Raw genomic sequence first — 26,910 nt, forward strand, 5'->3', positions numbered from 1 at the left:
ATTGGAAATCATTTGGGAACTTTGTTCTAACAAAATATCTAAGATATAATTTAGTGATCTCGCAGGTTATTTCAAAATACTCTGTAATTAACCTTGCTTACCAGGCATTTTTTCAGGTCTGACTGTAGGCCTGGTGACATCCTGCTCATTACCGCAACAATTAGCAGGTATCCCCAAATTTACAGGAAGAAAATTGCCAGTGACTTACTTGTCCGTCATTCCACCAACTAATCTTGGTCCACGCCAAGGCCTGTCTTCAGGTTAAGGTAAATTAATTCATGCTGAAAGGTCAAAGCTGTGTTTCATGTAGATGAACTTTCAACCACCTGGATCAGAATGTTTTTGGAAATACAATTATGAACTCAACTTCTAGTGTACATTGCTCAATTTCATTTTCAATCTGAACACATATTGCTTTTCAGGCTAGATATTTTTCACTACTAACACCCAAACTGTCAGAAAAAACATCTTGCTTTGCAGTTAGAGCTCCCTTAAGTTCAATTGCTAAATGCTTCATTGATTGAAGTTAATGCACACTCAAAACAAATCCTCCGAAATCTCCAGGTGTCACAAACATTTTGAAGTTAACGATAGACTTCCTCTCCCAGCTCCACAATCCCAAAATGAGGCCCCGAGGCTTACCATGATGTACCCATTCTGGGTTCTGAGAAACGGTGGCTCACGTTAATGACATCAGAAATACTGGCCATCGCTCGGTGGCTGGTGCAGAAAGGGTATGCTGCTGTTCCTTGTTTAAGCAGCGCTTGGTCTATTGAATTGTGGACACAGTATCACAGCCTTATAGCAGTGGTAGCACAGTCCACTCTGCACAAGGAGTAGAACTATTTCCTGAGATCTGCTCTAGGGTACCATGCTGGAGAATCTGTGACAGCATGTTGGCCTCTTGTGCACAAACATGACAGCTGAAGGTAAGTAACAGACAAGGTATACATGTTCTGATAAAAGCTGGAGTGTATGTAGAGATATCCCTCTTTCCAATGGTTTTAAGGATTAAAAAAAACAATTAAGCCAAGTACAACTGTGGGTATGTAGGCCTTAAGGGAAATGCTAACTTTACTCCAGTTCAAATATCACAAAATTGTACCCTGGCTATTCATACTTACACATGGTCTCATTACTAATATTGTTTACTTTAAGGACCCATCAAGTATGTTGGGCATAGGCAAAACTGTTAAACTAAGTATTCAAGGGTTTATTATACAATTCTTTATTCACAGCAAAATAATCTTAATATAAAGAAAAGAGCAATGTTATTTATACGCAGATCAGCCGAACAGGGATGACTCTTCAAAACGTGATGCTTTGTTACATTTCCAAATGTGTAGGAAGCCGAGTTGTGGGTGCTTACGGGGGAAAAAAAACAGTATTACAAAACATGAACAGTACATGTCAAATTATATAAAAACTGCAGCACAAGTCTACAAAATTATACCTTGCAATCATTCCACGCAGCAGAATTAACAGAAAACTAGTACCTTTTTTTAAAAAAAGGAATCATTTTAATTTTTCAAAGTCTACAAGACAATCAAGGGGACAAAGGTTTAAAGTGGGTCAGTGGGCCCCAAGCACCAAGACATTTCAGGAACCAGTATCAAATCCATTCCTCATCAATTTCTTAGCGCCCCTCCCAGAAAGTGAGAAAATCCAGCAGAAAACATGGAACAGACAGAGGGAAAACTGCTCTGGGCAGCTCCAAACCACATGAAATCTGACATCCAACCACTCACAAATTGTTTGGTTAAACATGAAAAACTCAGTGGATGGCATGTAGATGTTATCCAGAAAAAGCATAGTATTTGTACTCAACACAGCCCTGCAACTGTGCCACCAACTATCAAAACTAAATGGATCCAGAACGTGACAAATGTGCTTTAACTTTCATTGAGTGCCAGTAAGAGGCAGACAGGACTGAAGCGTATTGCTACAGTCCAGCTATCGCTCTCTGTCCTAACTTTTCACAAGTTCTGAAATGCAGGTCACCAAGATTCAGAAAATTAACATTTGGCCATGCAGTTAGTGCTCTCTCCCTCACACACTAAATCACATACAAACATGCAATCCTCACGCACTCACACCACAGAAGCAGTAGCTGGAGTTCAGATGTACAGGAGTCTGGTAGGATGGAGGCAGAATGCCCATCTTTACATGTTCTTGCTGTTAAATACCAAACACTCAACCATCCCCACCCCCACAAGTCCTCCATTCGGGCTGTTTCAGTAATGTTGGGGTATATGACGAGTCTGTTGGTTGGTACAAACAACATGAAAGCCAAGAGAGTAAAAGGCAGGAGTTTGTCCCCGTTCAGTGCTCCTTTTTATTTCACAAGTCCAATTTTCTTGGCTTCAGTTTCGTATATTAACAACCTCCACATTTTCACTATGAAGACTTCTGCTTCTTCATCCAACACCTAGGAGACAGAAGTCAACAGTCGGGGTTAATCTCACACATCAGTGGTTCAAATCAATTTGCTAAGAGACTTTATTTGCCTCATCAGCACACGTGTATACGTAGCCGTTTTCAAAAAAAAAGTATTTTGGGGGAAACTACTCACTCACCATGGCAACATCATCCAGGATGCCCTGGGGTGTGCTGTGTGCCATCACCTAAGAGGAAAAAGTGACATTAATCAAAGCATAGGACAAGCAATGCACAAACAAACCAAAGGAAGAAGCAACCAAAGAATGCTACTCAGGACACACTTTGACTGACTACTTTCTGACTAACACTTACCCAATGCAGTTCTTCCTTTGGCTGAATGTGCATTATGAACTGACAGCAGTACCGAGTGCCATGAGACAGCCATACTCACAACCATGACAGTACAGCCAAGACTTTTGTTGCACTGCATTTACGGTCCGTAACAATCTCCAGTCAGTCGCTCCCACCTCCCATCACTCTCTCTCTCTCTCTCTCTCTCTCTCACACACACACACACACACACACACACACACACACACACACACACACACAAATACCTTTGAACAGACAAAGTCCACTAGCGTTGCTTCCTCCTCGCCGATGTACTCAATGATCTTCTTATTGATCCACGGTCGGATCCGGCGCTCCATCAGAGTCTGGGAGGAAAGACACAAAGAAAAGATGAGCCAACTTCCCATAAAGTATCTTCCAGGCTTAGTGCCCAAGAATGATATGTACCGGTGTCCAATGTCTGTGGAATTGGGAACAGTACTGGAATTTCAAGATGAGCAGGAATCAAACCCATGCCATTTAATTGTACTGGAGTCATACCACTATTGCACTGACAAGTATTTGATTGATATACGTCTTGGACATCAAAACACTGACTTACAGATTTACGAGATAACACTATTGAAATGAGATTGTTACACAGCAATTTATATATTTAAAGAACAGCTGATATGCTTTTACACTCCCCTGAAAGCACCATATAAGCTAGATGCAAATTCCTGCAGGTCCCCTAGATTTGAAGCTAAAAGAAAAAGCTGAAAATCAAGATGTTTACAACTGTGGGTTGTTACAGTGACTACGTCCCCAAGTTCTAAGAGCAATTTAAGTGGAACTGGGGTACATTATCTCTCAAAATGGAAGGATTTTCACTGAATTAAACTAATTAAAGAAACCAACATGAAATATTCTGAAAGATATCCTGAGCAGAAATTCAGGCTACATTTGTGGAACTGACTCCAGCTCTGGCACAGCCACGATCTCCCGAACACATCCCCTCCGTCCCTCCCTGCCCTCCCTTACCGAGTCGACAATGGCCCAGTCCAGGGGATAGGAGAAGAGCTCCGGCTTGGCGGTGGGGATCTTTTCGATGAGACTCTTGATGTGCTTGCGCTTCTCCTCAGTGTTGACGCTGCCCTTGGCTCCTGCAACTTCGGCCCCGTCAAGTCCCAGGCCCCCCTTCTCGTCCTCGCCATAGTCCAGGGGCACGAGTTTCCTCTTGCGGGGCAGCTCATCTGCCTCTTCATCGTCAAACTTGTTGAAGACACTGTCCACTGCCAGCTTCTTGCGTTTCACAGCGTTGGGCTGGCCAGGGCTCGCAGTTGAGCCTAGGGGAGGAACATACAGTTAGGAGTTTGTATTCTGTATATCCATTTCTACTGTCCAACACAAGACAATGTCTGCATCTCAGACTACGTTCTCACTCTGGCTGAAGCTAAGCTCGCTGGCAGACACTCACCCAGTTTGAGACTGAGGCCTATTTTGGGGCGGAGCTCCTCAGGGGGAGGGGCCTCGGGAGAGTTCTCGTGTGGGATGATGATGCCGCAGGGAGACTCGTCCCCGGGGGTGTTGGGCGAGGCGTTTCCGCTGGTGGAGGACACAGAGGGGGCAGCGGTTATGGGGCGCAGCGTGGGCTTCAGGCAGGGCTTGGTCTCGGGCAGCTCGTCATCCTCCTCGCCGTCCTCCTCCTCGCCGTCCTCCACCTCGTCCTCTGACTGAGCTTCCGGCTCCATGGCCTCCGTCCCCGCCGCAGCCCCTCCCCTTCGCTCTCTCTCCTCCTTCTGGACCTTCTCCGCCTCCTCCTCGGACTCGGGCTCCTGCTTCACGGGGGGCTGCCTGCGGCGCTCTGCCTCCTGCTCCATCTAAGGAACGGATGCAAAGGCAGAGGAGCGAGTCAGATACAGCGAGCCTATGGCAGGCATCCGGACTGAGACGCTCCGCCCAGGACACACAGACGGACAGACACTGGTACTCACCCTCTGCAGCTCCGCGTCGGGGTCTGGGTGACCCTCGGCTAGTAGCCTCTGTCTGATCTCCTCCAGCTCCTCCTTCTCCCTCTTCCTGTCTCGCTCGTCCACCTCCATCTCCTTCTCCCTGTCCCGCAGGCGCTTCTGCAGTGCACTGCCCCTGATGGTGGAGTATGTGAAGGTTCCAGGGCAAACATATTAATGTAAATATATAATTAAAACAATCTTGTCACAACTCCAATCTCTCTATATTAGGCCATTCAAGAACATTCATAATTCATTTTTCCCACAAAGCACTTTTCATTGCCAATATGAAACTGAATCCGACAAAATAAATCATGTTTCCTGCTGTCTTCTACTGTTCAGCAATGGAGAAACCCCTAAGGATGACTGTAAATAAAACCAAAAAAATCTGACAATGGAACATCCTCCCAGCAAATACTTCACTTTTAAAAAAAGAAATGTCATAGTAACCTGTAGTATTTGGGGTCATCTCTGTCGTCATCGTAGTCCTCTAGGAACTCTTTCAGTCGTTTAGCTTCTTTTGCCTGAAAGATCACAGACATCACATCATTTCCAGTGCAATCAGCACAATGGCAGCAAACGACCACAAAAGTCCCAGTGGATTCCTACCATTTCTCGCCGCCGCTCCTCCTCCCTCTCCGCTTCCTTGGCATAGTCGCGCGCTTTCTTCCTCTCCCTGATCTCCCAGTTCTTCAGACGCTGTGAAGAGTAACACAAAACCCAAGTCAGCCACTCAACGATTCTGGTTGCATTCTTTTAAAGCAGCCCATTTCTCAGAAGTATCTGGAACCCCTAGGCATTACTGTGCTCTTGTTTACCTCCTGGTAGGCCGCCTCCTTTTCCCTCAGCTTCCTCTCCAGTTTTCTGCGCTCGTAAGCTTCCTCCTCGTCTTCCTCCCGGTCCCGTTTCTTCTCATCTCTGCTCTTCTCTCTGCGGAACAGAAACACTTATTCTTCCCGCTCACACGCTGGCCTACTGCCGAGCTGGTGCATGCCGAGGCAGCCAGCCTGGCCGATGGTGCCGGTGTTGGGCTCACCTGGACCTGCTGCGGTCTTTGCTTCGGTCGCGGCTCCTCTCCTTCTCACGCTCACGCTCCCTCTCCCGCTCTTTGTCCTTGGTCCTCTCACGGTCCCGGTCTCTTTCCCTCTCCCTCTCCCGCTCCTTCTCCCTCTCCTCTCTCTCCCTTTCCCGTTCCTTCTCCCTCTCCCGGTCCCGTCGCTCCCTCTCCCGCTCTCTCTCTTTGTCTCTCTCCCTCCTTTCCCTCTCAATCTCCTGCCGCTCCTTCTCCTTCTTCCCTTTCTCCTCCTCCAGCTTCTGCAGGCCCACAGGAAGAAAAGGAGAGAAACAGAGGGGTGATCACTCGACTGCGGCCGGAGAGAATTTCGACAGCAGAGAGGCACAAACGGAGAGCACAAGAAGGAATTTTCAGTTCTAAAACGTGCAGAAAGGTATAGAACACATCACAAGTGGTTTACAGTCTCTGGGCCACAGGCGCTCGGCACTAAACTCATCTCTACTGCTGAGTGAAGGGGAGGAAGTGGCTCCACAGCACGCTGTACCCCTGGGGTCCCTGAGGAGCCTTCAGCTCTATCACAACAAGTCCTACAACAGTGCTGGGTATATGAACGCCCAAGCATGGATCCAGGAGAGGCAAACAAATCCCTAATGCTACACCCGTCTTCAATATCCCCAACACACTGCCTTCTTTGGTGTGCAAAAGCCTCCTCAAATTCAAATTTCCCTGACAAGTACTAGGATTCTTCAGGGAATCTCAACTTGTTTCAGGGAACATGATTTCCAGTGTTAAGAAAATGGTATTTTTCATATTGTTTAAAACAGTGTTCTGGTATTACTGGAGCACAGAATAAAATGTCAGGCTCTACATGCAAGAACTCCTGCATCCTCCCCCGTCTGTTCTAGCTTTTCTTACACACAATTAAGCCTGAAATGGGGAAGTGTTACAACCAGATAAGGCTACCTAACAGGACCTCCTGAAAGGCTAATACTATACACTTTACTCCGTGTTTCACAACCTCATGGAGATAAAAAGCTATGATCCTAGGAGTTCTCACTGCAAAGTATTTGCTGAGCTAACAGCATTGTTCTGTTGTCATTTCTGCAACCGTGAACCAAGTCACCAGGAACTATTTGCTGTCTGGTGATGGAGTCAAAGCTAATGATCTGTTCTTGTGACAAACCTGCAGCACTACAATATTCTTCACCAATATTATGCTGGTAATGACAAACTGCAATACACAAAGGAGCGAAGTAGTCACAGTTCACATCCTGATGCTGATCTAGATACTTCCATTTAAGATACTGCACACTGTTATGTAGGGTAGCATAGCACACTGTTAGAACAGGAACCTCTACTCTGCTCCCAATAGCTCCAGTAAGACTCCAGCCTTAGAGGTAGAGCATGTAGTGAATATACATCACCCAGGAATCAGGGCATCACCTGAATAGACCAACTGCACAATGAAAGAGTGTTCTGAAGAGCTGCCTCATGTAAGAGGGGCAATGCCACAGAGCCTGCCTCCTGCACATGCACTCTACACCTGCCGAATGACAGATGGGCCAAACAATCAGAGACACTGGAAACCACTTTAAAAAAATAAACAAAAAGACACCAACTGACCTCTGTTCAACATCTCAAATACCAAGCATTTCAAATGAAACACTCAAGATATTTCTGCACTTTGGCTGTTGGATTCTGCTCTTTAAATACATACATACATAGACTTGTTTTGGAGATGTCCATTTAAACGCAAAAAAACAGATGAAGAATTCTTTCATTACAAAAGAACAGATGGATCCTCGTGAAACTAGTTGTTTGTGACTTACAGGTGTTGAACTATGGATTCAGCGCTTCACTGCCCCTACAAGCCTAAGCTAGGCCTGGGAGGAAAAGCAGGTCAAACGGGTTCATAGACAGAAAATGGAAAATAAAAGTGGAGAAAAACAAAAATCTAGGTGATCCCTTGTTCCAATAATCCATTCTTACGCAAGTTATCCACACACAAAAAACAGCAAATAATCCCTAGATGCAAAATACAACATGGATACATTCTTTTTCACGCATACATTGTAATATTACAATTTTGGCAAAAGAAATGAAATCGTAGAAGCCATCTTACCCAGACGGAGTCTTCTGATGGTCCCCCACGGCTTGCTTTACCAACAAGCGGTAATGATAACTCTCCCACCAGCCAGCATGACACATGCAGTTCAGAGTGCACACAAATGCTCTAGTATACTAGTAGTCACTGCCTCCCCAAGCCATTTCTGTGCCAGTTTTATATGATGCCAGTGTGAGCTTCAGAAACAACTGCTGGTTTGAAGAGATTTGCCACTATTTGAAAGCACAGTGGAGCAATGGGCTGCCCAATCACACACAGGCTCATAGTGAAAACTGCACAGAGCAAGCCAAACTGATCTGAAGAGAGGATGGAGTTAAGAACTGCACGTCTCATGCTGTGGAAGACAGCGATTAACACAGGGATGGGAAGAGAATATGAAAGAGTAGCTTTGGGATGAAAGAGAAAAAGAAGTCTAGCATTGAAAAGGAAGGGAGAGGACAATTCCCTGTATTGTTAAGAGGGTTGCTGTGAATAACTGTATGGAAAAATAATAGCTAAATTACTATAGGTATCTCTGTGAACTCTATAGACTTACCTCTCATTAAGAACTCCAATGATGATTGTTTGAACAAATGTGTCAGGCGTGGCTCTGATTCTGGTGCTTCTATTGCACTGGAAGTGTGTAAGTCCAGGCTATGCCAAGCAGCCTACAGGCCAAACCTGTATTTTCACTAATGATTTTGTTGAGTGCACTGTCTGTTAAATCTTTTTGACATACTGGAAAACAGGCATATTTTTCCAGAAGGTTTAACCACACAACGTACAAATCATTAGTAGTTACTTCTCAGTATACAACTCGTGCTCCAGTTTATTCAAATGACTTAAAGATGGCATTACCTTCAGCACTGAATATTTGAAATACTTTACCAAAATGGCTGATTAAAGTACTCACTTTACTGAGGAATAACTTCATTCTGTAGAGTTAGCATCATCTTCTGCTACTCTTACATCAAATAGAAAGTCACAGTTCCATTATCAGCCTATAGCTTTGATAAAATTGTTAAACGGCCTGTCTGATTTGAAAGTCATGGTGCATTACCATACACTTGGAAGGGTGCTGAAAGGGTACATTTTGTCACTCACTCTCATCTGTCATCATCATGACCTTTGACATGTTTTGGAGCATTTTAATCAACAGCCCAAGGCCTAAGGCCAGCAGCAGAAAGTTGAGCAGTATGTGCACATACTTGTGTGCAAATACTAGCACTGATCCCTCAACTAAAATCTACTCTATGAACAGAACAGAAAGGAGCTAAACCGCTGAACTTTAATTCGTTTTTGAAAGTCTAGAATAAAAGTATAATAAAAACCTACAAAGTACAACCAATTGAGTAACCTGAACACATTGGGAAAAGGCAGAAAAAAGGCTGGGAGCACAAAGATAGAAAACGTAAAAAAAATGTATGGAGATGAAGGTGGGATACTGAATAGAACGTGAGAATGAGGAGGAGCAGGAGAGAAGTAAAGAACAGGAGGGGGGGCCATAAGCGGACAGAAACACGGAGGTCTTACCTGGAGAGTCTTCAGAACACAGCGTGCTGTGGAGGGGCGCCCCCTGCTATAGTACAGGCTGCAGCCAAAATCACTGCAGTGGTTATTGAGTCTGCGTTTTTCACACACGCCATTTAAACAGTAGGACTCCCACAGGTTCACTGGCTCTCCGGCCAATAGGCTCCAAACACCACACTCGCGTACTGAAGTCATACAGACACATACATCCTATGGGACACTCGGTAATATTGTTTCCGTGGAGACTAATTTTGTGAGCACTGAATGGCCGTTAGCTGAGCCTCTGGGGAAATTACAGCCAGCAATAGCAGCACATCAGAGCCAGTTGCCTCTTTGGAAGTCCTCCAGAAGGGGGCGCCCAAGATGTGTAAAGAAGAAATTAAAGCTCATACTTACATCCTATCCTTGTAACTTTTCCCAAAGCTCTGAGATTCATCTTGCTTTAGTCACCATATGATCTCTATCATAATGGTGGGGTTTAATGAATAGATTAGCTTTAAGGGAATTTTACATTATGTCCATGCATTTTATGTGTGATGAATGAACCCTGTCCTATAGTTTTATTTTATCTTCCCCCCCACAGAATCACAAGATCCGCATTTCTAGAATCTCATTTAAAGGGGACACTAAAAGGCTCTGACTACAGGCTCTGATCTGGGCCATAAATTATAACAGGCAAAGCTTAATTAGAGAGTATCCCAAATAAAAATACAGCCATTTCCATTTGTGTCAGTTTTTCCCCCAGAATTTCCAATTTAATTCATTTCCATTTTGATAATATTTTATCAAATAGGTGATCAGTAAGTCAGTAATTGGCAGGAAGTTGTTTTTTGACAAGGGTGCAAAATGCCTCCAAATCAAATGCAAATGAGAAAAACTCTCAGGTTTGAAGGTTTGAGATGGTGCGATTATATTAATCTGTGTAAACTAGATTTGGTCATCTTCCTTCCAAGGGACAGTCTATGTGAAATAGAGACAGGGATGTGCGTTACCTTGTGTGTGTCTCGGAATTTACTGATCTCTCGGGAAATCAGGTCTCTCTTATCCTCCTCCATCTCGATTGCATTTATATCCTCCTGGCAGAAAAAAAAAGTCCACTGGTCAGCAGGATTCAAGTTGACTCTTTCTGGTGCAGAGCACATCTCGTATTTCTGAATACAGTCAGGAAGATAAAGCATCCAGGCAAACCAGAGGAGCTCAAGTTACAAAATCCAGCATCAGACATAAGAACAGTGAGTAACAAAGCTAGATGGCAGGCGGCAGCAGGGCGTACCTCCTCCTTCTTCTCCTTCCTTTTTTTGCGGTGATGTGTGTCAGCATCCTGAGAGGGAGCGTTGAGCTCGCTGGAGTACTCCCGAATGAGGCCCTCGATTGCACCCTTCACAATCTGGTCTCGTCGCTTTGTCTCCTCATCCAGAACCTCTTCCTCCTCCTCTTCCTTACCCCCGTCCTCCGCTTTGGCCGTCTATCAGAGAGCGTACAGCCAATTCGTCAATCCTAGGTTTGTTCCACCTACTGGTTTAAAACTGCTTTTTTTCAGCAGCAAATCCCCCTAAAACTAGTGTGGTAACATAAACTGATTTTAAAACCCCTCGGTCTGAGATCACCAACCTCCCCATAATTACACAGCTCCCCCAACTGTACATACCCCATTTGCACTCCTCTTCTTGGCCTTCCACTCATCCAGCTGAGCCTTGGTCTTAGCATCCACCTTAACCAACAGCTTCTTGTCCCCGATCTGTAGTTCGTGCAGAAGCCTTAGGGCACGCAGCGTGGACTCTGGCTCCTTGTACTCACAGAAGCCAAAGGCTTGGGGGGAGAGGTGTCACAGGTCACTCAGGGCCAATCAGCAAGTGCTAATGTGGGCGATTTACTGAACTGGAGTTTTTCCATCTACTTTGGGGTCTCAAGCGATGAAAGATTACTTAAAGATTACTTAGACTTGTATATAGACCAAATTTGAATGGATATACAGATGGCATAAAGCAAATACCTGAGCAATTTAAAAGGGGGGTTACTACCTACATAGAAAAAGAATGAAAAACCTGCAACAGCCAAATAAACGCTGATGATAAGTTTTTATGGGTATAAGCCACGGCTACCATAATAAACCAACATGCAGGTTTATTACTGCAAAAAATCTAGCAAGTCATCTACACCCAATGCAGATTTAAAGCATTAAATTCTTATGTCAAATACGGTGACATGTTTCCATATAGGGTGGTATAATATTTTAGAAGGGTTGTACCTGTTTTGTTTTTACCTTGAAGTTTTCCAGAGGCTCCCTGGACCCTCTTCCAGCTAAGGACCAAGCCACATTTCTGGGGGAGGAAAAATTATCATTCTTCAACATCTATGGGCTGGCCCAGGGGGTACCGTTTGCGCTCATGAGTGCGCTAAAAATAAACCTTGTTAGTAATGCCATCCTGTGGCCTGTCCGAATGTTAACAGCATAAACCAAAACACTGGTAGGGACAGTCAGACAGTTGGAATTCACATACAAGGCAAGACATAGCACATTTTGGTTTGTACAGCAATCTGTTTATATATAACGTTAGAAGCAATGACACTTCAATGGTTTTCACAAACAATGCAGTCAAGTGTCAGCAAGTTAATAGCAATATTAATACTTCACACCACAATAATGTAAGAGCAGACATTTCTGTAAGAATATCAGAGGCACAGATGTGCTGTAGCAATCCCTGCCGAATTTGGAAGCATCACACATTCCTCTGGTTTTTGCTGGAGGAAGATAACTGCTAAGCAAATATTATACTTCCCAATTTGAGAGTGACAGCTTGGGTACACCTATAACACCTACAGCCACAACGAAAGTGGTTCTGTATCACTGCAGTCATGGTTCTTGCACTTCTGTGCCATTCCCCACTCACACCCCATGGTCTACCTGGCAAAGCAACTTGAGACAGTCCTCTTGTGAATACAGGAATGCCTCTATGCAATCTCAACTGTGCCAACTACTGGAACAACTCTAAAGATATGAGCACTTACACCTTACCTCGTATTATACAATGAAAGTGTAACTTAGTTTCAAGTACCAATAACATATGGTATCACAATTCTCAGCTGGGTGCAGAGAGTGCTAGATAGAGCAATGTATCTCAAAAACAACTACAATATTGTAGATTTTGATGACCGTTGAAGTGTTTATAACTGCTTCCCTAAAACTGTTCCCTACATGTTAATGTGTAACTCACCACTCATGTAAGATCACTTCCAAACCACATCCGTTCATTTATGTAGCACCTCAGGACTCAAGACTGTGTCCTTCACACAAAAACAACTGAAACCCTTATCTACATCTGTATAATACATGAATTACTACAATTCAATACTCACTCATCTCTCAGGCAGAACCTTAGGCAAACAACACTTTCAGAGTTCTGTTGCCAGAATCCTTACCCACATCAGATCCCAAAGGCATATCACACCAGTCCTCAAGCTCCACTGGCTACCAGTTTAAATTTGGGATCCAATGCAAAAATACTACAGCTAAGACAAAAATGACTGTATGGCCTTACTTTCAGATACTTCTCTCAAATGTGAAATTCAACAATTCTCTATGCTTCTCCAATTGTGTCAATTATGTCAATCTAATCTACACACACAATGAGTGATCACGCTTTCAGCCATGCTGCAACTACATTATGAAATTGCCTTCCTCTACACATGTTCAATGAAGTGTGTCCACTCCAGACAAAAATCAATTAGCCTATACCTGGGGGTATTGTAATATTGTTTACCGACTGCTTAATACCTTTTATTCTGTCAATTGTTTTGAGACATTTAATTGTGTATTATATTGGCTTTATGTTATGCCTGTTTTTACATATTCGGTCTCAGTCTGAGCTCTTACCTTGTTTATTTTTACCGTGACCAAAAAGCAAATCCCCCCAAAAACCGTGTTTTTAGAAAGGTGATTTGTTTCTTTTGTGCCAGGAAAGTTCTGACTTTTAGAGTGCAGCAGACGTGGACTTACTGTTTCTGGAAAAATCCAAAACTTTGAACATAAAAGCTCTCAACTTTATTTAATTTAATTCAAAAATTTTATGGAATTTTTCAGCTCTGACCCCACCCATGAGACTGCAACTCCATGTAAATGTACAGGTAACAGACATGTGACATGACACTGAGACATGGCTAAACCGCAAATGGTTCCCTTCACTAGACAATTAAACACCCTCTCCTGAACAGAAGATAGTCTCCTAAGTTTATGCACACGAGGCCACAGATTGCAGCGCCTACCCAGAATGCACCACACTTACTGCAAGCAGCTGTCGGACCAGCATGTCTGAGGCCTTCTCCGAGATGTTGCCCACAAACACAGTGGTGGTGGGTCCCCCACTCTCCTCAGTCTCCTTGGCTCTCGTCCCAGTGACTTCCTTTCGGGGGCCCATGGGCTTCCCTACCATGGACATTGAGGTGGGCACCAGGACCTATACCCCCAAAAACAAACGCAAACACATTCAACCACAAGGCACATAGCCTGAACCTGAAACACACACCACTGCAAAACCAAGCAAGTCAAGGGTCATGCTCCCCCAAAATCATCAAACCTTAAAGATATGATCATCCAATGTTTTCATTAAAACAGACTGATTGCTATTCGAATAAACCCACACCAAGGACTGGAAGGTGGACGCCCACTTACTGCAATGTTTTTAATGAATCCACATACACGCAATCGTAACCTAATTATGAATAAACAACGCAATTTTTATAAACGTGCACAATTAAATTTAGAAGTAAGAGTAAAGGTGGTTGAAATTAAACCGCAATAACAGTATAACAGCTAGCATCAAAACAGCAGTTGTTTACCGTGGGGGCTGGGGTCATGAGGCCCATGTGGACTGGTATCATCGGTGTTCCTGAAAAAGCAAGGTGATAATTAGCCTCTTTAAAGACCGCTGCTCTCATTAGGTAACAAACATGGCAACAACTGATTTTCAAACAAACAAAAAATGCTAATATTTAGCATGAATCTTCAAACCCCTCCAGCAAGTCCCAACTAACAAGTCATATCATGATAAAGTCAAGAGAACCTACTAAACACTACAGGTGAATCTTACAGAAGTGTCTACAAACAATTTTAATTGCACCAAACCCCCATTTGCCTCAAAAGCTAAGGAGAGGGCAGTCCCATTTCAGTTCTAAGGAGGTCTAAATACTTGTATGTTATGTTTCACAAGATAAGGAAAGGTCAACAGAAAGCTGGGCTTCGGGAAGATAATAAAAATAGGCAGGTTATTTTGTGTGAACTGGAATCAACTTAAAACCAGAATTATTTGTAATAGTTTGCAATACATTACAATGCAGTATTTCTTTCTCTGCAGCACATGGATCAACATGGGCAACAGAATGATGTTTTCCAAGAGGGTGTAGAAGAAATTTCAGACAAGATTATTTTGGTAAACAGGTGTTGACCATGGACCTGTGCATTTCATTGCTGCAAGCTTAAATTTGTCCACTAACCTGGTGGTACTGTTGGGGGAAAGCCTGCAAACTGGGGTGGAGGGATGCCAGGGGGAAGCTGGGGAATCCCAATCTGCTGGCGATTGAGGTGCGGAGGGTAAGACATCTTGTGAGTAGCCGACCTGCAAGGGAAAACGGAGTGGTCAGGCATCACAATTCTACCCAACTCCTAGGAGACACACCTCAAACAGCCTTTATTGCAAGGTATTCAAATACGCCTCACTGCCACGAATGGTACAGTACGGACCCACTTTTCCTTAATGTCAAAGGCTGCAATCATTTATAATGTCAGGTGATCTGGAAGCTGCATGACACTTATTAGTAAAAATTACATAAGAAAAAACAAGATTGTGAAGCATTTACAAATGTGTACAGTCCTATGTAACTGACTGGGGCCATGCATACAAATGTTTTATCTGACAGTGATAAGTCACATCCAAAATGATCCAAGTGCTAGCCAAGCCTTGCCCTATTTCACTATAATGTTTGTCAGTGACACCATACAAGCTAGAATAAGAAACTACACTAACCAAACACAAAGAGGGTGCACATTATGTGATCCCCTTCACTGATTGTGCAACATTTACTATATATTGTCCAGTTATAGAGGTACCTCTAAATGCACAGAGCAGTTCATGCACACCTTAGGGGCACAGCTCTGAATAACGTTTGAGTGCTAAGTTTTACAAAAGACATTTGGAGCTCTTTGGTGTATCCTGTGTACGTTTCAGTACTGTGGGGTGATACGAATTTCGAACTGAACAAGGCAGTCACACATGCCTAGTGCATAAGTTCATCCTTTGACATACAGGCAGGGACATTACAGTCGCTGTCATAACATGACTGGAAGACAGATGTGTTAAGCGGATTTCAGCGCGTGCACGCGTGTTTGCTGAGAACGTATTCAAGCATAACATTTGCTACAGAATCATTTAATTAATACACGACATCCTACGATATGGGCCCAAAAGGTGCAATGTGTTACTTTCGTCAACATTTTTAGCTAAATTACATTCAGCCGGTGAATGACAACTTGTCCTTGTAATGTGTAAGTGGATCCACTTTAATGATCTCGTTACGAAATGTAGCTGGAACTATGTATTATGCATCTAGCAAAATCATGTATATTTGAAACATTGCTAATATGTTTGCATTCCATATATGCCTTAGAGTTCAAGTCTACCACTTCCACTCAGCTGTGAGTGCCCCCAGGGAATTAATTTCATAACACAAAGTTATATACGAAAGCAGTTCGTTTATAAAATGAAGCGATACCGAATTTATATTTCGTTTTGGAATACCAGTCGGGTTTTGCTAGACATCCTAGCTAACTATGTGATTGAAAAGATAAATTAGCCAGGAAAAATAATTATTTTGCTAACTGCTCGTCCTCCGATAATCTACGGTTTGGGCCTATGCAATTCCATCAAAATTGCCAAAACAAACAACGTAGCTAGCTAGGTAACAACCGTCTGTCTACGGCATCCAACTTGGACAAGTTAGCGAACGTAGCTAGATCCTAGCTATCAAACTCACTCATAGATTTTAAATATCCACTGCAAATAGGATCATCGGTGTAAATAAGAGAATGCTTAAAATACAACTCAATGTCAACCTTATTGATATATGCGAGTCTGAAAGGCTGCATTCTCCCAAGTTAGCCGGTTATCAAAACACAACACGACTCGCTATACTGGGTGCGCTTGTTCGGGTCTCAAATCTAGGCCGCGCCGTAACGTTAGCCAAGGCCTACACGGCGGAAAAGCGTCCGCGTTATAGTTAGCTTTATGCTAGCTAACTTACACTATGTCCATTAACAAGCCAGGTTAAATAACGACGCTTTTGACAAGTTAGCGAACCAACTGCATGGCCAACACGGAATTAAATGAAAATCTGTTCATGTTATCGTTAGCTACCCTACTATCGCAGTGCCTAAATGACGTAGCTGGTTAGCAAAATAACTACTTAACCAAGTTACATTTCCGTCACGCTAAAGAACTATCGCTAGTGAACTAGCTGCCTGGAGTGCTGAACATCCTATAAGATGGATAGTAATAACATTAAATACAATCAAAATACAGACTCCAATCTGGGTTTTACATAATGGGTCATTTAAACTACCTAACCAACAATGGATTGTTCAAACTGGATTCCACAATTTGATGGGCAGCCTACTACAAATGCTAATATTAATCCAGGTGGCTAACGCTAGCAAATCCACACAGTAAGTATCCAGTTGATTAGAAAAGACTAGACCAATCAGAATTAGACCAATCCATGCGTCGTTAGGGTTTTTCATCTTTATTCTGTTGAAAACCCATCAAGGTAATTTGAATCACTCGTACAAAATCACATCACATCCAGCCAGCGGACCACATTGAAGAAATATGGAGGCTCCATTTCGTCCTCGCCGAGCTAGTAGCTACTTTGCAAGCTAACGTTAGCCTTTCCAGAATGGACGCGCATGTTATCTTGCTAGCACGGTAGTTAGCTGTTCAATGCCGGGATAAAACAAAACACAGCATCGAAGAAAACAGCATTACTTACCCGAAACCAGCCGGTTTGAGGAAAATGGTCGTTTAACCAAAGATACTAGGTAGCTCAGTTAGCCAACAGGCAACGTTTATTCGTGGTTTTCCGTGTGCCTTGCGCCTGCCGCAGCCGATTATCAAAACGAAACAATAGAGACACAGCAACTTGCAAGTGATTTTTTCCGCCGTTTATGTCGCATTGCAATATGGGATACCAGAAATGGCTGGGAGGTACGAACTTAAACGCCAGAAAAGGCGTTTCGACACTTGGTGGCGACAAAGAGACGTATTGTAAATAATTCGCAAGTACTGAAACAAAACCGCTGTAGAGAAACAAGTCAATGAAAATTGTGTAGCGACTTCAGTCCAAGGCATAGTTTGAACAAAATTTCTGATGCCTTCTCTAGCTTTCTAACGAGATATAAAACCTGCATGCAAGACAAATAGAAGTTCATTAAATATAAGTAGCACAAGTTCGAAGTTCACAATTCACTGAATTTGACCATAGTTTTGTGAAGTCAAATCATGTTAGTCAGGATTTATGGTCATGTTCGCCTATGTATATGAATAAATGTATTAAATATATTGTTCCTATCTATCATCTGGCATCCTGAGTCAGAATTTGAAGGAATTTTTTGGTGCTCGATGCCATGGACTGGCATGCTGTCACATGGGATTCAGATAGGATTCATATTGTTGTCCTTTTGCAACCATGGGGCAACTGACTGTCCCATCCTGATGGGATCACTCCTCTCAGACATGATCGCTGTCTGTACTGGTCCCTCAGTGGCAGAATGAACTCCCCACGGGAGTTAGGACGGTGGAACCACTGGCCATCTTCCAATGCAGACTGAAAACCCACCACTTCAACCTGCATCTCTGATCCACCTCAATCCCTGCCCCCTAACACCTGCTACTTCTAGTGCTCTGTGTTTATTTTACATGTAGAATTGCAATGTATTTTGGATTCTCTGGTCTAGTGACTTATGTATCATAGCCTACTTGGCTTACCTTGTTGAGTCAGGGTTCACAAGTTAATTTTGGGTAGGTTAATTTGTTATGGCCACACTTGCTAGTCTGGGAGTGTTGTTAGCCTAGTCTGACAATTGCTCATTCAACTTGACTAGATAGACTTATGTGTAATTGTGCTGGAAGTCACTCTGGATAAGAGTGTCTGCTAAAGTAATGTAACATAATATAATGTAATGTCCTAAAGTTTCACCCACAGAATAAATGTGTATTATCTTTGTACAAAACAAATTGGAAGCAACCTTTGTTTTACAATATTTCTGGTGGTAGAGATGAATGAAGCCACCCAAACAGACTGAAAAAACCAAGCAGAACAGCAGAGGCAGTATGAAGTGTATTTACTTTATTTTTATTAATTTATTTAGTAAATTCTTTATTTTATTTATCTTTTTATTTGCTTCAGTACGACCTATTTGTACTGATTTAGGGAATGGCACTCGAAATTTTGAGGTCTCTTGCTCTGTATTGTGGCTTGTGGTGTGTAACTGTCCTGCAGTTAAAATAAAAGTGAAGTTGAGTAAAAGTATTTTTTTCGTGAACAATATAACATTTCATCTCAATATACCCCCAAAAAAATAAAACATATCGTGCAAAAAGCTGATGTATATGGTATAAAAGGTTGGTACAATTTCAGCCACTGGGGCATTCGTGGAAATTTCCGTCATGGCTAAAGTGTGCCCCGCTTGATGGGGCTCGTCTCACTACACGCCCCCAGATACCGAACCCTCTCTTTGGACGTTTATCATTGGCTCATACGAAGGTGTGGTGCTGAATGACGCAAGGATGTGTCACTGGTGGGAGGGTATTAATCCAACTTAAGCACTAGCCTAACATTTTTATATTTATGCCCTTCCTTGGTCAGACGTCAGTTACATGTGTCGAGGACTTTTCTATGTTCGTATCACGTGATAATTTTAGTGCTGCTGAAGCTGGTTGCGAGTGGTTTTTACTTGTTTTTAAAGTTTAGAGCCTCATGAATATTAATTAGGTTGGACAGCATAAGACAATCGCACAGACAGCGCATTGAAAATCAGCATCCGTTTGAAAGGCGACAAGACTGCACCGCTGGAGGAGTGGCTCACAGCAGCACGCCGACACTTTTTCCAGTGTATGTTTTAATTTTATCAGATAATTTTCATTGAAACACAAAAGGGAGCTGCGATGGCTTTGAGGGTACCACTGCTTCGTCTGTTCAGAGCCCAGCTCAACAGCGTTTGTCAGAATCAAAATCGGACGCATTCCGTGGCTGTTCTGGGTGCTCCATTCTCCAAAGGACAGGTAAGATTACGATGAATACCATAATGGTTGTATTGGAATTCAGGAGGGTAACCATCTAGTTCCTAGACTGCCTTAACGTGATCTCTTAATTTGTTAGTGAATAATGTAAATATTTGTTGATGAACTGTAAGGGTTAAGGCTGATGACAGCGTGTGGTTCCGTTTTAGAAAAGAAGAGGAGTGGAACATGGACCAAAGGCGATTAGGGATGCGGGTCTGGTCGAAAGGCTTTCCAATTTAGGTCAGTAATACAATGAAATGTAGTGGGTTTCACGTAGGCCTACATATGACTGCAATTCTTTACGTATTGCATCAGTAATACGCTGGTGGGGTAAAGCCTTGTTTGTAATGGAAAACATTTCCGACAGAACCGACTGCTATTTAATTCTACATTTTGCAATTAATTAAACAACTAAAGGTATATTTAGTGGGCTGGCAGTGTTTTCGTATTGCCGATGCTAAATGACTCGTTTGTTCCAGCCACATGGCAGAAGGAGGGACCAGCTTAATGTTTCATCATTTGAAAGCGCCATAACGTTAGTCACAAGTCTACACACGCAGATCTGAGCTAGTCGTTCCCCTTCCATTATTACGTATAGTTTCAGCTAAGCTCTTCGTAATGTTAAACGGCTACATCAGTCTGTTATAGGTTGTATAACCAAGGCACCGGTTCCTTCATCTCACGTTTCATTACACGCGTTGGTTTCAGAAAAAGACGAAAGAGATTCTATAGTTTAATTCAGATTGATTGGAATCTCTACCATCGCGGTTTGTTACAGTATAGAATGCTATATTACGAAAATCATCAGCTACGTAGCGAATTTCGTCTTTTAATTTTGTCATCGCTAATTTCACCATCTAGAGAAGGGTTTCGCAGCTGCTGATGCTGAGAAGTGACGCAGAGCGCGCGGGGAAACTCATGCCAACGCAATCCTGGTTTCTCAAAATGGGGAAGGCGTACGTGTAAGATAAAGGACAAATAAATGCAAAGGAGATTTGGCAATTCGCTTTACTTTGTTATTTTAGTTTATTATAATTGATTCTGCGTATCATAGCCGAATTGTATTAATCCATCCAGCGACACTGGAAAATTGCGTAGCCTACAGGATTGTATTCGCACTGAACGAAGATAAATTAGGCTGTTTTAAACGCGCAATGTAATGTTACAACAAACATTTCCGATGCCAAAGTCAGTATTAAACGCTCTGGGGAAATGTTTGTGGAAAATATCGGGAGTTATAAATAAAGTCTTTAAACGGGGCGTGAAATAAGAGACGAGAGTAGCGGAAAATACATTTGTGTAACTTTATCCATACACATTGTTAAAGTAGCCCTCTTTAGAACAGTAATGGCTGTATTATAAGATCGTTTATCCATATTAATTAGTAGCCTACATTAAAGGTGTTCCAACACAAATTCCCGTTAGCTTGCTTCAAAGGTATATAAGGGTCACCGAATTCATATTTGGAATGTGCAAGTCATTCCAAGAAATCCGAGCCTGTCTGGTCCCAGTGCACTCAGCTGTGATGAGATAAACATTGTAGCCTACCACCAAAGTGCTTAGCCACTGAACGGTTACGTAACCAGGTTGTCCCTCAACGTGTAAAACGAGAAACCTATCTTTAGGTTGTGAATTTTCCGTAGTCGGATAAGACGGACGGACATACTTCTGACATCTCATCCGAGTACTGGTGTTGTAGTATTTTAACTTAGGCATACAAGTCAGCACTTTTTAGTGGCTTAATATATGCGCAATTAAAATACGCAGTCAAGTACCTATTTAGAGAATGATTTACGCTGTGGGGATAACGTACTAAATGATTAATTTTTCGATAAATGTATGGTGTTATGCGTATACTTTAGTTCTGCTTTAATGCAGTCGTAACATCTGTCATTGCTTTAAGATCTCAGTGTTCCCACGTTCGCTCACTCGGGTGAACTAAAATAGATCAACGGAGAACACTCCACCAGCGTTGTGCTAAACGTACGGATATTCGAGAACCTCGGGCCTCCGCCCCTGCCAGTCTCATCTACTATAATTCCAGCTGTCCTCCTTACCGAGTTAATTTTCTTCCCTCATGGATTAGTCCCTATACAACCCAAGTCTCGCTGCATTTTGATAACTTGGCAATAGCTGCAAATTACACACCCTCAATTACACTTAATATGGCTGAAGGAATAAACAGTGACTTGACTTTGACTTGCATTAAACTGTCAGTGAAAAAATGGGACTTGTGGAGGGATCTCATGTATCAAATGTAACTAGAACACAGCTCTTAGAGTTAAGCGCCCGGGTTATATAATCAACCTATGCTAAAAAGTGCAGCTGCATTTATCATAACTATAGCTTTTCTGTTAACTGGCCACCTATAGTGCAGGCAGTTGAGAAACAACTGAATCAAAAATGTTAGATGAAAACATCCAAGATAAAAAATTGAATATCCAGTGCTATTCCTGTTAGGGTGTTAAAGAGGGGTAAAGGGGTTTGCATTGGTCCTCAGGGATCAGCACAGAAACACAACACCCTGCCAACCGCAAGGTTCTTGGCCATAGATGGTAGTTTTGATTTCTTGTTTACTTCATGATATATAATCGCCTAATGTAGAGTTAGTGTAGGGGTCACACACGCCCACATTTCAAGACAGAAAATTCCTTCTTGTTTATCCCTTTGCATGCAATGGTCAAGGTCCTCTGAAACATGAGTAAACCTAAACATGGCATGAGCTATCTGGACAGCAGTCGAGTTGCATCAACAGTAGTTTGCCAAGTCCAGTAATGATTCTCTCTATTTTTATTTACAGTTAAACTCTGTTGTGCTCATTTTTTCCCCTCCAGACTACCCTGTGCATGATTTTGGAGACCTGAATTTCCCACACCTCGATAAAGACGAGCACTTCATGCATGTGCCCTTCCCCCGAACTGTTGGCCATGCCAATCAGCTGCTGTCCAGTGCAGTGAATAGCGCTGTTGGAGCTGGGCACACCTGTGTCATGTTGGGGGGTGACCACAGGTGAGCGAAAGGCCAGGTGGTCTATTTATGCAGACATGCAGGTAGCCTGTCTGTCAGAACTGCATCTGTAGGGATTGCACAGATATGCATCCATTTTTTTCCCCCAGTAATATGACTTGAATTCATTTGTCTTTATCCTTTAACACCCATTCAGCCTGGCAATTGGTTCAGTGGAGGGACACTCCCGGCAGTGCCCAGACTTGGGCTTGATCTGGGTGGATGCACACGCTGACATCAACACACCACTAACCTCGCCCTCAGGCAACCTGCATGGCCAGTCTGTTGCCTTTCTGCTCAAAGAGCTGCAGGACAAGGTGAGTATTCCTAGTCTCATGCAGACTGTCTTAATAGTATCTGTCAAATAAGGAGTCAGGTCTCATACCCCATTTGTGATTGAGGGAGTCATGCAAATGAAATTCAGCACTGATCTGGATGGTTCATCTTATGTGATGTGCCCGCTTGTGCAAGCTGATTCGCACATTGTAAGAATCCGTCTGCACAGAATTTTGCACAGTGTGAGGCTCTGAAATCGGACCCATGTGTGAGTGGTAAATTGGGGCCAGAATTGAACACAGAGTTCATGCATCATTGGTCCACAGTCTGCAGAGATTTTGTACTGCTTCACATTACATCTTTCATTAAAATGAGGTATGCAGGCATTTTGAGAGTGATGCAGGCAGCCACACACTGGCTTGAGGAATGTGTTGGCGCCACCCATAATGGCTGTGTCAATAACATTGAAAACCTAGCCTCCCAAAACTCCCTCTATACAGGTGTTTACAGAAGACATAATCTTCTGTGCAGTCTTAGGGTGCTTTCACACTAGAGCTTTTGGTGCGGACCCAAGTCCACTTGAGCCGTTAGTTTGGTTCGTTTTGTTGATGTGAACGCTGTTTTCCGAACTCTGGTGCGCACCAGGGACCGTACCCGAGTCCTCCAGAAAACGGCGGTCTGGGGTGCAGTTCACATTTGGTGTGAAAGCTATCCGATCTAAAACCAGGAAGTAAATGCTACTGATGACGTGTAATTTGTTATTTGCTTGTAGCATCTAAAAACTATTTGGGAAATAATTGCAGGTAGCCACACTGTTCGCTCACCTTGAGGGTATGCGTGCATGCTCTGCAAGCAAAGCAGCAAATTCATTTGGCATTGCCACCTGTCTATGCAAAAACCCTTATCCGAGCAGGTCGTATCACTCTCAGACAGCGGGACGCATTTATGGCATAGTGAAAGTACAGTTCTTTTGGTGCTGACACCACAAAAAAGATGAATAAGAAAACTAGTGTGGCTTTCCATTTTGCCTCCCTTTTGCGTCATTGCCTAGCGACATTGGCAAATAAAAGCTGCACGTTCCTTACATGATGATGACGTCACGTAAACGGACCAGGGTTCGCAACCAAGAAATGTAATGTAAGCGGAGACCAGCGGGGGCAGGGGGAGGGGGGAATCCTCACACTCGAGTTCAGACCAGCAAAACGGACCAAGTGTGAAAGCAGCATTAGTGTGGCAACACTATGTATTCCGAGTCAGGTATTATGTCAGAATGCTTCTGAAATATGCCAGCTGGCTTTCATATGGCTGCCCATATGTGGATTTTATTTTTTTTATTTCAAGCCTCATTTATGAAACATGCTTTTTATTGCTTTAATCTTTCCCACAGATGCCCAACATCCCAGGGTTCTCCTGGATGAAGCCCTTCCTGTCTTCGAGAGACCTGGTGTACATTGGTCTCCGTGACGTGGACCCTGGGGAGCAGTACGTACAACACTATCCTATTAGTCATATGCATGACTGTTTTCATGACATGTTTTCTAAGGTCTGTTGGGTTGGGATAGTCCTTAGTGAAGTTCTCTTTGTAGAAGAATGTAAAGGTTACCACGTGATGCAGGGATAGATTGTTTTCTGGGTTTCAGTCCTAACCGGTTTCTAAGTTGAATGTGTAGAATATTCAAAAAGGATGTGAAAGAGAGGTTGAGCTCACTGGAATAGTGGTGAGGGAACAAAAAACCCCTTAGGCCTAAAATCTGAAAAAAAGTCTGTTCTACTTAGATCAACACAATGGAAGAATAAGGGTGAAAAATATGATTATTGATAATGAATACGTATTTAGTAGAATTCTTAACTGCTGGTTCTAATTTTCAAGTACATTTGATTGTGCATATTTGACCATGGAAAAGGCCTTTCGTATAGTTGGTCTCTGTCTATTAGAAATCAGTTTGTCACTGACCAAAGCCTACTTTTCCCAGCTACATCTTGAAGAACTTGGGGATCCAATACTTCACAATGAGGGACATTGACAGGATGGGCATTCATAGGGTCATGGAGGTCACCCTTGACCACCTTTTGGCTAGGTAAGATGTGTGCTAAACTGACATGACAGGTGCCCTTGGGCATAAACATTAATAATGTGGAAGAGATGTATTATCAGCATGTCTCTGGGCTTTTCTAGAAACTCTGTAGAGAATGTAACACACTGTAGGCAAGTTAATACACAGAGGAGCAGTTAATCTTGTATGACTGTATCCCTCGAGGCTTGTAATGTAATTGCACAACAAATTATTGCATAACCTTATGCAATAACCTTACCATATGCACCCATACCACATATTAAATGCAATTTCTTTTCCCTCTCTGCTATAGGAAGCAGCGACCGCTTCACCTGAGTTTTGACATCGATGCCTTTGACCCCTGTCTGGCCCCTGCCACTGGGACACCTGTAAATGGGGGCCTGACTTACAGAGAGGGCATCTACATCACAGAGGAAATACACAACACTGGTAAGGGGTAACAGGAAGCACATCACACCAATGGGGACAATGTAAATGTAATGTCAGGATACTAATCATGTAGGTGTGAGAATTACACAGTAATTCTCATGAAGTAATAGCAATGGATTTATTGATCCTTTAACACATATATAATATACTGTATATTAAAAACCAAACAATGCCTTTAAGTTCCTTTAAAAAAATATGTACATATGTATATGTATGTTACTAAGAAATTTTTCAATAAACCAAGGCTGACAATAGAAGTACCCACTATATGTACACACATTTATAATGTGTGTGCAAGTGTATATATCACTGGTATTTAAATTATGCATATGAATTTGAGTGTGTGTGTGTGTGTGTGGGGGGGGGGGGTTTACAAATATTCTTGCTTCTGATAACAACTGTGTGTGCGTGTGTGTGTGACTCAGGACTATTGTCTGCTATGGACCTCGTGGAAGTGAATCCTGTCCTGGGGGCAAGCCGCGAGGCGGTGGAGGCGACAGCAGCACTGGCGGTGGATGTGATTGCGTCGTCGCTGGGGCAGTCACGCGAGGGCGCCCACGTGGCCTACCATGAGATCCCCTCTCCTAAAGCCGACACGGAACAACTGCGCCTCTAAGGCCTAAAGCTCTGACTGGAGATTGCGGAGACTGAGGACTTTATGAGATATCTCATTACTTTGCATTCCAAACACTTTCATGAGAAGCCTGTATGGGCACCAGACTAGATTGTAGTCTAAGCAATTAACGTTTGTCTGCTGATGTTTAGCGAGGCCTTGAGCAAACCTCAATCTTGACCCATGCAATGATTTTGTCTCGCAGCCAAGTAAACAAAGACAAGGAGTTTACATGGAAAGAGGTGAAGAGCTTCACAGAAACAGACATGTTAGAATTTTGGTTCGATGTAGGCCAGAGACTTAAGCACATAGTGCAGTGCCATTTTAGTGTTTGGAGGGATTTGCACTTAGGACCAGATATGGCTTTATTTAATGTTTTCCCTGGATTTTATTTTTGTATAGTAATATTAATCATAAAATGTATTAAAATATTTGTAGACTGCTGTTGAGCAATTTTACCTTAGTCAAATTAAGTACCCTGACATCTTTTATTCTCGTGAAATATTTAAATGAAATTCAAAACTACAAATAAAACCACTTCCCCTTTGTCCAGAAACAGTTTTTAAACTGTGCTGTATCTGAGTTTATGGTCCTGTCTAGTTCAGAATAAAAGAGTGAAGTTGTAGTTGTGCACTTGAGCAGGCCAGATTTAATTTAATAAAGTGACACCAAGTAATCTCTAGTGGGGTCCTTCACTTATTTCAAACATTCCTACGCCATCCTACAAACACCATCGACATCCTGGAGATCCAAGAGTTACAGTCCTCCAAACAAACCTGTCTCAGCACCTCCCACACCCATTACTTGTATTTACAG

At 42.9% G+C, this 26,910-nt stretch overlaps 2 protein-coding genes across 3 annotated transcripts; one reads left to right on the forward strand and one right to left on the reverse strand.

Annotated features, from left to right (window-relative positions):
• Positions 1-1,280: 1,280 nt before the first annotated feature.
• Positions 1,281-14,979, reverse strand: rbm25a (RNA binding motif protein 25a). 2 transcript variants are annotated; one of them, XM_036541825.1, is made up of 17 exons: positions 14,858-14,979; positions 14,204-14,253; positions 13,651-13,821; positions 11,631-11,688; positions 11,016-11,176; positions 10,641-10,832; positions 10,360-10,443; positions 5,755-6,032; positions 5,537-5,648; positions 5,328-5,417; positions 5,169-5,242; positions 4,704-4,854; positions 4,187-4,589; positions 3,751-4,055; positions 2,997-3,095; positions 2,577-2,624; positions 1,281-2,428 (listed from the first exon to the last, which is right to left on the reverse strand). In XM_036541825.1, exons 1-17 carry the CDS (start codon positions 14,961-14,963, stop codon positions 2,336-2,338), a joined length of 2,475 nt encoding a protein of 824 aa, XP_036397718.1. In that variant the 5' UTR covers positions 14,964-14,979; the 3' UTR covers positions 1,281-2,335. The 2 variants fall into 2 exon arrangements, with proteins under 2 accessions (XP_036397718.1, XP_036397717.1); XM_036541824.1 differs by having other exon boundaries at positions 11,616-11,688.
• Positions 14,980-19,256: 4,277 nt separating this feature from the next.
• On the forward strand, positions 19,257-26,785 carry arg2 (arginase 2). The gene is made up of 8 exons (XM_036541735.1): positions 19,257-19,695; positions 19,863-19,935; positions 22,530-22,704; positions 22,859-23,018; positions 24,365-24,459; positions 24,951-25,055; positions 25,345-25,481; positions 25,907-26,785. The coding sequence occupies exons 1-8, from the start codon at positions 19,579-19,581 to the stop codon at positions 26,095-26,097; spliced, it is 1,053 nt and encodes a 350-aa protein (XP_036397628.1). The 5' UTR covers positions 19,257-19,578; the 3' UTR covers positions 26,098-26,785.
• The last annotated feature ends 125 nt before the right edge of the window (positions 26,786-26,910 follow it).

Source organism: Megalops cyprinoides, chromosome 12, assembly GCF_013368585.1.
Source record: "Megalops cyprinoides isolate fMegCyp1 chromosome 12, fMegCyp1.pri, whole genome shotgun sequence".
Lineage (NCBI taxonomy): Eukaryota > Metazoa > Chordata > Actinopteri > Elopiformes > Megalopidae > Megalops > Megalops cyprinoides.